Genomic DNA, 14,962 nt, shown 5'->3' with positions numbered 1-14,962 from the left:
AATGTTTTTTGAATTTTTGCCATCATTGATTTAATATTCCTTTAACAATTACAAATGATCAATGTTTAAATTCAAGCACAGAGAAGAATCCAACACCCATTGATTCATTATCAATTATTTGGATCTCTCCGGGGATAATTGATTTATTTCATAATAACAGTAAAGCAAAACTGGATGACAACAAAACAGTTTTCTATAATTCATACGGCAAAAGTGGAGTTCATAATAAACAACGATGCTACTATGTATTGATTTTGAGAAAGCTAAACATGAATACACTATAAAAAAAAATTCATGACAAGAATTTTTAGTACTGTGTAGACTTGGACCTAGCGGTCAGATATAGAAATATTCAAAGGCATTTCTCTTCCAAAGCATTACTTTACAACTAACCAAAACACCATGGACAAGAGAAAAGCAATGGACAGTCGCACCTTCTACGTGTTTCTCGATAAATTAAATGTCCTTCACGCCATCTGTATTTCCCATATTAAAACATGCTCCACTATCATGTATTTCTCACATAAACATGTCATCGTATCCTGGGGGTGGCATGTGGTCGGGGTCCGGCCTAGAAAACATAAAATTATACACATTCAAGGTCCAGTTTTATGAACTGTGGTCCAATTTTATAAAAGGTCAATCGGACCGCAACTGAGAAAAATTATTTTTGATTGGTCAAAATTCTGTGTAAAAGAATTACGAACAGTCCTATATTAGTTTTAAATATGTATCTTGTGCAGGAATCCCTATGCAACTATCATGTTATCCTCAACTTGATCAAAATGACATTAAACTGGAATTATAAAGTCATTAACATAAAGTTTTTCTGCTATTTTCAATATTCTGACATAAAATGGCCTTTCCCCCTGCAGTTTCTCCTCTAAACAGCATCAAATGCAGGTTTGGACAAACTTTATATCTTTATCATAGATTTATCTTTTTAATTAAACAATATGTCAAATATGTGACAGAAAATCCTGTTTTGTTAAAAGCTGTGTTATATGTTTTCTGAAAGAATTTTTTTCAAGAGAATGAACAGTTTAAATAAATTTGATTAAAATTGAGAAATTTATTGCATCACTTTAAATATCTAAGACACTTTATTTAAAACTAAATTGGACATTATCTATTGAAATGAAATGAAACAAGTTTAGCCTTCCTTTCTTAAAAAAAAAAACCCATTTAACTTTTGAGTTTTATGAGGTCCCAGAAAGGCTTTTTATCATGCATAATCCTTTGTGAAAATATGGTTGCATTTTCATGCATTCTTTACTTCATTTGAGTTGCCATAAAATTTACATTGGAAAAAAGTGCAGCGCAAAATGTATTTCTGCAGGTATGTTTATGAAGCTATCTTAGAATAGGACTCATTTCAGTACTAATTGCATTTTTCAAAAGTATATTACATGTATGTTATGAAAATTCATAAGAAGTTTCTTTATCTTAGGTCAGCAACTGAGGTTTCCAAGTTATAGGGAAAGAACTGCCAAGTCCATGTTGCTTGTGGCTCAACAAAATCACTACTCTATGTGATAGTGTCCAAGGACATTGATAACTCTTGATTATTTTGATGGTGATGTTATCATTATTAGTATAGACTACTATAAGGCCACTGAACCACGACTTAGGTGAACTGTTTAAAAATCATTCCCAATGTCATTTCAGGGCATGGTTGAATTGTGGTTTTATGCAGCTGGGAGTTGTTGTGTATAATATTTTAAGACCAAGAGTTTGCAAAATGATAACAATGACTTGGTGTTTTTTGACGAGGCCAATTAACGTACATAATGTCATGCCTTTTAAGTCCAATGACTTGGCCCAAAAATGAAATAATTTAGCTCAGTTACCAATACTGCTGGGTGTATTGATCAAATTACATCTCTATATTAATCACAAATATTATCATTCAGTAAATGTCCATGGAGTGTTTGATGCAAGTTTAAACTTCCATAATGTAGTATCAAAACGGCTAAAAGCAATTTTATCAAATTTATTCACCGCTCTCATACTCATTAAATTTTCTCTTGAAATAAGCATCAAAAAGGATTTCAATTCATGAAACAATACCTATAAACATATCACGATCAGGGTTTTCTTTTCGATACAATAAAAATTCTTACGTTTCCATGACGTATTTCACATCTTAGTTTTAGACAATCTCAAGTCAGCTTTCATTTATGTGCTTAAAAATAAGTTTATTCTACAATCATCCTGAAGTCTTCCTTATATGATTCTTGGGAACTTTTGTTTATAGAAGATAGTCTTGTAAACATGCCTGCACCGAGTTGTGTGACCTTCTGTAAAATGGGCCCTGATACATAATTCTTAAAATTGTGCGACCTTCTGTAAAATGGGCCCCGATACATAATTCTTAAAATTGTGTGACCTTCTGTAAAATGGGCCCCGATACATAATTCTTAAAATTGTGCGACCTTCTGTAAAATGGGCCCCGATACATAATTCTTAAAATTGTGCGACCTTCTGAAAAATGGGCACCTAATATATAATTTGAAAGTTGAACTGATTAAATGCTGTAAATCTCATTTCATTAGCGAGAACATTACTCACATGTCATTTCGGGAAAGTAGTCTGACATTTGTGACAATTTAGTTCTCACAAATAAACTCTTATGTACCATAGAAGACGTAGGCAATAATAATAATTCACAAAAACTACATCTCGTGAATAAATACATCATTGTATCATGTGAAAATAAGGTCTCGCGAAATAGAAATCACCTACAGTGTATGGCATACACAGGCACTTATTGCCATGTAAAAACTTCACACATACTTTTCCACAAATGTGTTGCGTAAATTTTTGAAAACCTAGGGTGCTTGAGTTGGAAGGTTATTCTCTACACGAGTGAAAATAAGTTAAACTTACCCCTGTCTTACACATTTTTTTAAAAATAATGTTAAAGTAATTCCACCCTCCTGTGATGTCATCAGATTTTGCAAAATCAATGATTTATTTAGATTTATGCATGATAGGAACATAAATTTTGTTGGAGTCTTTTCCTATAGCTATTGTAAAAAATCTTGTTAAAAAAATAAAATATTTCAAAAATCTAAGTTATAGATGAATAATCAATGATACGTTTCAAAATATTGAATCCAAGGGCAATAACTCTGTCTCTATTGATTTCTTTATCAAGTCTATTATGCGATGATTTCCTTTATATTTTACATACATTTTGTATATTTTTGTGAAGACACAGTTTCATGAAATTGTTATGAATGCTACTATATCATCATAACCAGTTTTTATGAGATTTTGATAACGCTTTTTAATGAAAATTGCAATTTTCTGACGGTGATATATGATTCTGATTATGTACGTCTCACATCTTAAAAAGTGTGATGACCTATGTATTTTATTTGATAATTTGTTAGTTTTAACTCTAATGAATGGGAATAAATACACATTTTAAACTTGTATCAGATAAAACTGCGAGTATGGAGTTACCTTAAAATGTATATATCAATTTTATCTGTCTGGAATGAAGTTAATTAAATACTACAAATTAATGTTATAATAAGACAGTTTGGGTTACTCGGAACACCCTACAATATTTCATATATATACAAAATTTGATGTTCCTTCTGTATGACAATAGTGAAAATATAAAATCCTGGTCACCATTCATGGTTCACAAAGTCTTTTTTTATGATTAGATCTATACGGTATGAGATTTTACAAATGACAAATTTACATTTCTAGAGGTGAACCTCTTCAATATTATTCTTACCCGGGTCTCTGTCCGGGGGGTCCAAAGGGATCAAATCTGGCCCCTGGTGGAACAGCACCCCTGAAAAAGAAAAGAGTTTTATCACTTGTCTACATGTACATCTAAAGAATTTTAAGAATAAACTAGGAAGAATTGTTTTAGCACACTAGAACTAATTGTTTCCCCTTCCAATTTCCATAGTTTTTAGGGATCATCTTTAATAAAAGTGGAAAATTAAGACTTATGGTACATAACATTCGCCTATAGGTATATGAGCTTCAAACAAGGAACAGTGTTGTGAACATATGATAGTAAATTAAACTTGCCAACATACCAAACATCAAAGGCCTGGGTCAAAAGACAAAAAAGTTATGATATGGACAACAAAAATGCCCAAATAATTCTATCATTTGACCATTACATAAAATGTCAGAGGTCATCAAAAATGGCATGTGACACACTGTCTTATCATGGTATACCCACAAACCAAATATTAAAGGCCTATGTCAAAAGACAAACAAGAGGCCCATGGGCCACATTGCTAACCCAAGTCACATTGGCCCATGTTTAAAGATTTTCCCTACATATTTGATCCCTATATTGTAGTCCCAACCTACATATGGGGGGCCATGATACTAACAAACTTGAATCTGCACTATGTCAGGAAGCTTTTATGTAAATTTATATTTTTCTAACCCAGTGGTTCATGTAAATGTCAGCTCCTCTGCCTCAGCTGTTCTTGAGAAGAATACTTTTAAATGACCCCACCTTATTTTTGCATTTTTGTGATTATCTCCCCTTTGAAGGGGGCATGGCCCTTCATTTGAATAAACTTGAAAGCCCTTCACCCTGGGTGATTGGGAAGGCCCTGCGCCATAGTCCCATTCAGGTGAAAATTGGCACATTAAATTATCTAATCCATGCGCCAAAGTGTGCATTCATTGTCGATTGTAACTTACATTTTTTTCCCTACAAGTGAATTGGGTACGACTTACTTATTTTTTGTACTTTCATTTTTAACTCCTATGTATTATGATACACCGAATCTCATTGGTTGAAGCAATACAAATCAAAATAGATAACCAATAAACTTTTTCCTCTTACATCACATCTCATCACGTCTTCTCATGCTTATACTTTAGTGTTTAAGCTTTGGAAGTCCAAGGACAGATATAGAATCGACAGAAAGTGAAACAAGAGGCCCATGGGCCACATCGCTCACCTGAGTCACCTCGGTCCATATCAGAAGATTTTCCATATCTATTTGCATGTAAAACCGTAGTCCCTATTATGGCCCCAAACCTTCCCCTGGAGGCCATGGTTTTTGCAAACTTGAATCTACACTATGTCAGAAAGCTTTCATGTAAATGTGAACTTCTTTCGCCCAATGGTTCTTGAGAAGAAGATTTTTAAAGATTTTCCCTAAATATTTGTATGTAAAACTTTGGTCCCCTATTGTGGCCCCATCCTACCCCCAGGGGGGGGGGCATGATTTTAACAAACCTGAATCTGCACTATATCAGAAAGCTTTGATATAAATCTCAGCTTTTCTGGCTTAGTGGTTCTGGGAAGAAGATTTTAAAAGATTTTTCCTATATATTTGTATGTAAAACTTTGACCCCCTATTGTGGCCCCATCCGACACCCGGGGGCCATGATCTTAACAATTTATAATCTGCACTATATCAGGAAGCTTTCATATAAACCTCAGCTTTTCTGGCTCAGTGGTTCTTGAGAAGAAGATTTTAAAAGATTTCTCCTATAAATTTGTATGTAAAACTTTGATGCCCCCCTTGAGGCCCCATCCAATCCCCGGGGTCCATGATTTTAACAAACTTGAATCTGCACTATATCAACAACAACAAAAAAAAAAACGAAAAAAAACAGAAAAAAAAAAAACAACTTTGACCCCCTATTGTGGCCCCATCCGACCCCCGGGGGCCATGATTTTAACAATTTAGAATCTGTACTATATCAGGAAGCTTTCATATAAACCTCAGCTTTTCTGGCTCAGTGGTTCTTTAGAAGAAGATTTTTAAAGATTTTCCCCGATATATTTGTATGTAAAACTTTGATCCCCTATTGTGGCCCCATCCGACCCCCGGGGGCCATGATTTTAACAATTTAGAATTTGAATTATATAAGGAAGCTTTCATATAAATCTCAGCTTTTCTGGCTCAGTGGTTCTTGAGAAGAAGATTTTTAAAGATTTTCCCTATATATTTGTATGTAAAACTTTGACCCCCTATTGTGGCCCCATCCGACCCCCGGGGGCCATGATTTTAACAATTTAGAATCTGCATTATATAAGGAAGCTTTCATATAAATCTCAGCTTTTCTGGCTCAGTGGTTCTTGAGAAGAAGATTTTTAAAGATTTTCCCTATATATTTGTATGTAAAACTTTGACCCCCTATTGTGGCCCCATCCGACCCCCGGGGGCCATGATTTTAACAATTTAGAATCTGCATTATATAAGGAAGCTTTCATATAAATCTCAGCTTTTCTGGCTCAGTGGTTCTTGAGAAGAAGATTTTTAAAGATTTTTCCTATATATTTGTATGTAAAACTTTGGTCCCCTATTGTGGCCCCATCCGACCCCCGGGGGCCATGATTTTAACAATTTAGAATCTGCATTATATAAGGAAGCTTTCATATAAATCTCAGCTTTTCTGGCTCAGTGGTTCTTGAGAAGAAGATTTTTAAAGATTTTTCCTATATATTTGTATGTAAAACTTTGGTCCCCTATTGTGGCCCCATCCGACCCCCGGGGGCTATGATTTTAACAATTTAGAATCTGCATTATATAAGGAAGCTTTCATATAAATCTCAGCTTTTCTGGCTCAGTGGTTCTTGAGAAGAAGATTTTTAAAGATTTTCCCTATATATTTGTATGTAAAACTTTGATCCCCTATTGTGGCCCCATCCGACCCCCGGGGGCCATGATTTTAACAATTTAGAATCTGCATTATATAAGGAAGCTTTCATATAAATTTCATCTTTTCTGGCCCAGTGGTTCTTGAGAAGATTTTTTAATGACCCTACCCTATTTTTACCTTTTCTTGATTATCTCCCCTTGGAAGGTGGCCTGGCCCTTTATTTTAACAATTTAGAATTCCCTTTACCTAAGGATGTTTTGTGCCAACTTTGGTTGAAATTGGCCCAGTGGTTGTTGAGAAGAAGTTGAAAATGTGAAAAGTTTACAGATGGACGGACGGACGGACAGACGGACGGACGCCGGAATACGGGTGATCAGAAAAGCTCACTTGAGCTTTCAGCTCAGGTGAGCTAAAAAACCAATAAAAAAAACCCGAGAGACCGTTTTCAAATACCAATGCCGATAAAAGCAATGATACCGTTGAGAAGAGAACATTGAAACAAAGAAGAAGCATTTTCAAGAGCGGTGGAAAAGATCGTGGTCATGGTGCAGAGTTTCAATTAAAACAATCATCCACTGCACATTTCCTGATTATTGAAAATGGCCATTCAAAATATGTTGATGGCCCATTAAATCTGAAAATGGCCCATTGAAAACTTGAACTGTGGGGCCATAATCCCATAGGCCATATTGGCCTTCCCAATCACTGCACCCAATGATGATTTTGGCCAAGTTTGGGTTATATTTGTATATGAGAAGAAGAAGTGGAAGAAGAAAAATTCATGCTAAAACAATATGTCCCCCTTCTGGGAAGGGGAGACATAATTATACTACAACAAACAATTTTACAATTTGAAAACATGTACTTTTAACAAATAATTTCAAGACAAAGCATCATGTGACAAGCCGTATCCAATGAAAATAAGGCAGTCAGTCAATAGACTGCTTCTGGTTCAACAAATCAGACTCGAACAAATATTGTAAAGAAATTGCAGTTATTTGAATAGCTTATAAATAGTTGTTTTTTTTGTCTACCTCAATAGTAACTAATTCCCTGAAGGGATTTAAAAGTTGATGTATAATGGGACAATGAACTTTTTATTGTCCTTCTACCAAGAAAATAGATCATTCTACCACATTTGTTTACCATATTTGTTAGCCTTGGGGATGAAGAAAATTCACCAAAACATAAATGAACCAAAATTTCTATTTGTATATAAAATATGATCTGCAAAATTATCTCTCAATTCCGTGTTTTGTGTTATAAGACATCTTGCTACAATTCAGTGTTTCATGCTATAAGACATCTTGCTACAATTCAGTGTTTTGTGCTATAAGACATCTTATTACAATTCAGTGTTTCAGGCTATAAGACATCTTGTTACAATTCAGTGTTTCATGCTATAAGACATCTTGTTACAATTCAGTGTTTTGTGCTATAAGATATCTTGCTACAATTCAGTGTTTCATGATATAAGACATCTTGCTACAATTCAGTGTTTTGTGCTATAAGACATCTTGCTACAATTCAGTGTTTCATGCTATAAGACATCTTGTTACAATTCAGTGTTTCATGCTATAAGACATCTTGTTACAATTCAGTGTTTTGTGCTATAAGACATCTTGTTACAATTCAGTGTTTCATGCTATAAGACATCTTGCTACAATTCAGTGTTTTGTGCTTTAAGACATCTTGCTACAATTCAGTGTTTTGTGCTTTAAGACATCTTGCTACAATTCAGTGTTTCATGCTATAAGACATCTTGCTACAATTCAGTGTTTTGTGCTATAAGACATCTTGCTACAATTCAGTGTTTTGTGCTATAAGACATCTTGCTACAATTCAGTGTTTTGTGTAATAAGACATCTTGTTACAATTCAGTGTTTTGTGTAATAAGACATCTTGTTACAATTCAGTGTTTCATGCTATAAGACATCTTGTTACAATTCAGTGTTTTGTGCTATAAGACATCTTGCTACAATTCAGTGTTTTGTGCTATAAGACATCTTGCTACAATTCAGTGTTTTGTGCTATAAGACATCTTGCTACAATTCAGTGTTTTGTGCTATAAGACATCTTGCTACAATTCAGTGTTTTGTGCTATAAGACATCTTGCTACAATTCAGGGTTTTGTGCTATAAGACATCTTGCTACAATTCAGGGTTTTGTGCTATAAGACATCTTGCTACAACTGGAAAAACACTATGGGTGTAACATACGCAGCACTATGTACAGGGTGTAACATATGCAGTTGCTATGTACAGGGTGTAACATACGCAGCTACTATGTTTGTGAGTGTCTGACCATTAATAAGAGCACAGCAGAAACCAACAGAGCAAATACCCTTAGTAAGCTCTTTGGAGGGTGAAGTCTAAATCATTCTTGATATTCTCATTAAGTGATGTACACACAAACACCTATACGCAATTTAAGCTACTTCACTGTCCAGTATCTTGCTCTTGGGTATGAGAATCGAGTATACATCATCCTGTTTATTTCTAAAAGTAAAGCATGCTACATCCACAGCAACTGAAATAGCCATTCTCATTCATTTGACCAAGTTGGTGCTGATACATGAATTCCCAAGTTAACTGTACTGTTAAACTACTTCTCTGTGACAATTCTGTGAAGCAGTACCTAGAGTTACCACCTGACATGTAACTTCTCTGTGACAATTCTGTGAAGCAGTACCTAGAGTTACACCTGACATGTAACTTCTCTGTGACAATTCTGTGAAGCAGTACCTAGAGTTACACCTGACATGTAACTTCTCTGTGACAATTCTGTGAAGCGGTACCTAGAGTTACCACCTGACATGTAACTTCTCTGTGACAATTCTGTGAAGCAGTACCTAGAGTTACCACCTGACATGTAACTTCTCTGTGACAATTCTGTGAAGCAGTACCTAGAGTTACCACCTGACATGTAACTTCTCTGTGACAATTCTGTGAAGCAGTACCTAGAGTTACCACCTGACATGTAACTTCTCTGTGACAATTCTGTGAAGCGGTACCTAGAGTTACCACCTGACATTTAACTTCTCTGTGACAATTCTGTAAAGCAGTACCTAGAGTTACCACCTTCCATGTTGTCCACATTGAACTGTCTCACTTAAAGTGAAAAAAAAGTGGTCCTATACATGTATAATACTAGATCCATATGAAATACCTACTGCAATCTGACATTACACCTGCTTCATTGAACCTTCAATGCTTTGCAAAGTTTGATTTCTCTGACAGACAAGTTAAGTTTTTCCCCTCTTTTTTTTTTTTTTTCATGCTATTTAATCAATAGTAAATAGATGAACTGAAAGACTTGACATTAGTTGATTTTTTAAATAAATGAAGACATACGGAGGAAGTCTGTGTGGTAGCCCGGCACTGGGATCAGGTCGCAGTCCTGGCACACCAGTCCTCATGGGGTCAAAGATCATTCCTCCTCCTCTTCCTGCAGCAAATGGGTCAAGATCACCTCTTCCAATGGAAAATGGGTCATCTGGCTCATTCCTTTAAGATTGGAAACTGATGATAACTTCCTCTCTATATTTTCTTTACACAGAAAAATTTAGATGTACGTAAACCTCAATAATTTCCTATCTCTAGTGTAATAATATTGGATCTCTAATGTGTTTCTTTCTGGTTTCTGTAAATTTGAGGATGTAACTTTTAATAATTGCTTAAAATGAGAACTCTGAAGGGGATACACACCAACCACCAGGGGCCCTTTGTGGAGGTCGTCTGGGTGGAACTCTAAGTGGGTCATCCTCCTCTAATCTTGACCTTTGATCTCTTGACCTCTGCTGACTCGTAGCCGGTTGACTACTGCTTTGAGGTTTCACAACTGCATCCACAATAGTAGATTTGAACAATGCACAAAGCTCATCTAACTGTGTATATGCTCTACAAAGAAAGGTATATTTTGACATTTAGTGTGAAAATAAACATTGTATGTTAAAAAAATATCACCATATTCTTGTATTCATCTGGTCGTACTGTTCCTCAACTATGCCCAATAATTAAATTTGTGGGGAATACCTAACAGAGCTAGTCATCTCCACTGACTCACCGTGAGCATCTTATTGATTCCTAATGTTTCACTACAGTGTACATTGACTTGAAGCAGGGCTTGCTTGATCCCCCACCCCCATTTTTTTTCTTTCTAGGTGATCCAAACTCTTGCCATTCTGTGAACAATTATCATACTTTCTGATCTAAATGGGTGTTACTGTCTATCAATGCACATAATACAGAACTAATTCATTAAAAAAAAAATAGGGCCTTGTTAGAAACTTCTCATCGTTGGAGAAGAAATGCACATATTGATTTTCTACAGTTGAAGAGTTATCCTTCTTTGAAAAGAAATTTATGGGCGAAGAGTTGTCTTTCTTTGTGAAGATTCAATAGTAGAAGAACTGTCCTCAGTCTATTTAAAACTTCTGTTGAGGTTCTGATTACTACATAGTATCCTCCATCACTAGTACATAGTACACGGAACCTGAAGAGATGACTTATTAGATTGAGCTCTGAAGGATATGACTTTTGAGTATGTCCAGACTTAAAGTTATCATTACTGTTTTAACTGATACTTAAGCAGTGGCGGATCCAGGAATTTCATTACGGGGGGAGGGGGGGGGGGGGCAGTAGAAGGCTGGGGTTGCCTTGAAGCTTTGCACTGATGGGGGTGCAGGGGTTAAGCCCCCGGAAGCTAACGAAATTGTGCCAATAAGAGAGTGGGTTCTTTTTCATTTAGATAATGAACATATAACGTCTACATACGTATATTTTGCTCTTTTGTGGGTGTTTGTAATTTTTTTGGTAATGAATACAGGGGGGGGGGGGGGGGGTGCCAAGCGCTGGATCCGCCTTTGTTAAGTGTCATGAAAAGTTCAGAAAAGTTACCCATCATAGGATTCCACACTCCCAGTACTATAGTCTGATGTCCTTACATTCAAACTTTCCACAACATCTGTACCAGCTTTCTGTTAACATTAAAAGCAAAATGAGCTGTTAAATACCTATAATAAAACTTTAGTCAATAAATTTAAGATTTTTTTGTGTTTGAGTTGCAATTTTCAACACTGCATACAAAGAAATTTTTGCTCATATTGCACTTATCCTATACAGGCAAATCTAAAAATGGATGAATTTATATTTACTCCTTCCTCCGATGCATACATGATATAGCAACAAGAGTATTGCAAATGGTACAACATACACCCATAGACCTGTAGTGCAATATTTGTATCCATGATGAGAAAAAGTCCAGAACACTATTTGACCTACTTTTAGCCCTAAAGTAGGTCATATAGTGCACCAATCAAGCTGAAATGCATACTGAACTTATATTGCTCTGAGAGGAAGCTTGTGACTAAATTTCAGGGCAATATCTATACCTGTAACAAAAACATGGGTTTTCTACCAAGTGATACTATGACTTTGATGTTTGACCTTGAGAAACAATAGGCAATCTAATTAAAGGGACTGATTCACGATTTTACCCAAAATTTTGTTTTTCATTTTTAATGATCAATATCTTTACCATAAAGTGGACTAAAAGGTCCTCATCAATACGGATAACTTTCAAGATGTAAACAGCCTCTTTATCATTTTTTGATGAGTAGCGCATTACATAATAATTTGGGGAGGTATTCCATCCTTCAGGCAAACTCTCTGATCCCTTCTCTGTGGCATTGCTTGGTTTCTGTAATGAGATTTTTTCACAACAAAAGGTCAAAATACATAATATGCATTGTTACTTGTAAAATGAGAGATGCAAATTGAGAAAATCTCTCACTACACTAGGCAAGCCGGTTGATTATCAACATCCTCATCAAGAACTTTTAAAAGTGATTGTGTAACATGTAGCAGTCAACCAGCCAAGTGCTGATCATGCTCATCGTTAGTGTTGAATAATCGGGAAAAAATCATAATCGATAATCGGTCAGAATCGGAAGAACTGTATCGATCAATGATCGATATAATCGGTATTTACATTCTAGGGTTCTTTCTCTTTAGTTTCATGCTCAGATATATGTGCAACATTATATTGAACATACACATGTTATATTATATTAGCCTATTAGGCCTAAAGAGGAATGAAGTGTGTTTTATATATATATATAGTTATTAATTAATCCGAGATTCCTCTGACTTTTATATTGAGACATGTGCGTGCGAGATTCAGAGCGGACTCCATATTGAAAAGTTGGAATTCAGCTATTGTAGCTGCTTTGCCTACCTTTTACAACTTTATTTTGCAAATCTAGACAGGATTCAATTATTGAGTATCATGTCAGACTACTTTGATGTCGATTGGAATTTTTTGTATTTGTGTGCTGACGTCATGCGCAAAGAAATCAAATGGCAAGTAGGCGCCCCAAGTCAAAGTGATGCTTCATTTGTCAGTGTTAGAGCTTTTTACATGGCAATAGCATCGTATTAGTCATGCTTAACTTGTAGAATAATCATCCGATAACTGAACCCTCACTTCTTGGAAAGTAAACCCGCGAAATAAAGCCATAAAAGGTAGGCAAAGCAGCGACAATAGCTGGTGTCGCTGAATTCCCACTTTTCAATGGAATCCACTCTGACTCGGCCCCGCACATATCACGATATAAAATCAGGGTTAGCAGTCAGATGAATCTCGGATCAGTTATCAAATAGTGTATGGGCTACAATCGATTATGAAAAATTGATGATCGGAATCGAAGAGCCAAAAACGATCGACAATCGATTGTCGGCAAAAATCGTTTCATCACTACTCATCGTTGCTTATAAACTTGCATGATCAAGAGAGAGACTCTACCACATCACCAGAAAAGCTAGCTCTCTAGCGAAGCAGTTTAAGTTCCCTCTTACACTGTCTGCTACACTTCCCCCCACTCGGGGAGGCTTCGTCCTGAAGCTTTAATAGTGCGATTACTCTCGGAGTGTTTGGCACCTGCTCAGTAACGGTATCCACCGTTCCCGATGACAACCACTGTCGTCCCCAGACAAATCCACATCCGTACATGGACACAAAGTCCCAGAGCTCCGATGAGACTACCTGAAACAGGTCTCCCACCAAACACCAGAGTCACTACACTGCAGAGCTGGGGTAATGGTAATGTGTAATGGTAATGTATTGTAATCATTACATTTTTTTTAAAGTAATGGGGTGTAATGCACCCATTTTTGAATTACAAGTTATTGTAATGTAATGCATTACTTTCATAAAAATGCCAGTAATGACCATTACTTTTCAATTACATTTGAATTACATATCAACATCATATACTTCCAAAGAGGTCTAAATTAGGGGGTTACTAACTCCCTAATTTAGACCTCTTTGGAAATAAAATATGCAATATTACTTAACATGTATTTAAATAAACAGCAAAGTATTTGTTTAGAACAGATCTTGATACATAGTCATAGTGTGATTGACAATCACTCTAATTTAAAAGTTAACTTCAAATAAATTGTATTCATAAATATTTTTTGTATTTTCCCCCATTGTAATTATGTGTAATGTAATTCATTACTTTAGCAAAGTAATTGTAATTTAATTAATTACTTATATGAATGAAAGTAACGGTAATTGTAATGGTGAAAAATCAAATGTAACTGTAATTTGATGCATTACATTTTAAAGTAATTGACCCTAGGTCTGCTGCGCTGCCACCAATTTCTAACGTGTAGCGGTCACCCAGCCAAATGCTGATCATGCTCGCCATTGCTTAACTTGCGTGATCGAGAGAGAGACTCTACCACATCACTAGAAAAGCTAGCTTACTAGAGAGGCAGTATAAGGGATCTATTGTAGCAAAATATTGCTCGTTGATAAAATAAGTTTCTGTGATTCTTGCCATACATCTGTACATGTACAGATGGCTGTTAGTGTTAGGTAGTCAGTGACAAATGATTGACAACTTTAAATTCATAAATTTGTTTTCAAATAGGTGAGAACCATTCATGTGTTTTCTGCTTATATTCATATTTTTCAACGTAATTAAAATTCAGTGGTGGCCGAATGAAATATCGAAAGTGAAAGTACAAGATGACATCGCAGTTACAGTAATCTACACTATTTCGAGCTGATATTACCTCTTCTCCGTTTCCGAGACATTTAAACCCTTTTGATATCAACTCCCAATGAAACACAGCTATCAAGGCATCCTGACACGAATTGAATTGACTCTTTATGCTGTTAAACAGAAGTTCAAGACCCGGGGAGGCCATTGTGAAAGTAATCTCTAAACATGAGAACTTATTTCGTTCTAAATACCATACAACTTATACTTATTAAATTTACTATTTAATCAACTCAAATAGATATCATTATGGTAGAAATTGGCATAATAATTCAAATTTGA

The 14,962-nt window shown here is 35.6% G+C and overlaps 1 protein-coding gene across 1 annotated transcript; it reads right to left on the bottom strand.

Moving 5' to 3' along the window:
* Nucleotides 1-4: 4 nt before the first annotated feature.
* Nucleotides 5-14,851, bottom strand: LOC125645550 (proteasome inhibitor PI31 subunit-like). Its single transcript, XM_048871136.2, has 7 exons — nucleotides 14,694-14,851; nucleotides 12,148-12,309; nucleotides 11,508-11,587; nucleotides 10,317-10,508; nucleotides 9,963-10,115; nucleotides 3,755-3,814; nucleotides 5-571 (listed from the first exon to the last, which is right to left on the bottom strand). Exons 1-7 carry the CDS (start codon nucleotides 14,826-14,828, stop codon nucleotides 520-522), a joined length of 834 nt encoding a protein of 277 aa, XP_048727093.2. The 5' UTR covers nucleotides 14,829-14,851; the 3' UTR covers nucleotides 5-519.
* Between the last annotated feature and the right edge of the window lie 111 nt (nucleotides 14,852-14,962).

The sequence above is a fragment of the Ostrea edulis genome, chromosome 6, assembly GCF_947568905.1.
Source record: "Ostrea edulis chromosome 6, xbOstEdul1.1, whole genome shotgun sequence".
Lineage (NCBI taxonomy): Eukaryota > Metazoa > Mollusca > Bivalvia > Ostreida > Ostreidae > Ostrea > Ostrea edulis.
This window is presented reverse-complemented; position numbering and strand designations above follow the sequence as displayed.

Bases quoted from the DNA above. Each gene is read 5' to 3' on its own strand.
- LOC125645550 (XM_048871136.2), bottom strand. From the start codon at position 14,828: ATGGCCTCCCCGGGTCTTGAACTTCTGTTTAACAGCATAAAGAGTCAA. The intron at 11,588-12,147 runs GTAAAGATATTG...TAATGTTAACAG, and splicing joins ACCTTTTAGTCCACTTTATG to AAAGCTGGTACAGATGTTGT. The intron at 572-3,754 runs GTAAGAATAATA...TATGTTTTCTAG, and splicing joins CCCCCCGGACAGAGACCCGG to GCCGGACCCCGACCACATGC.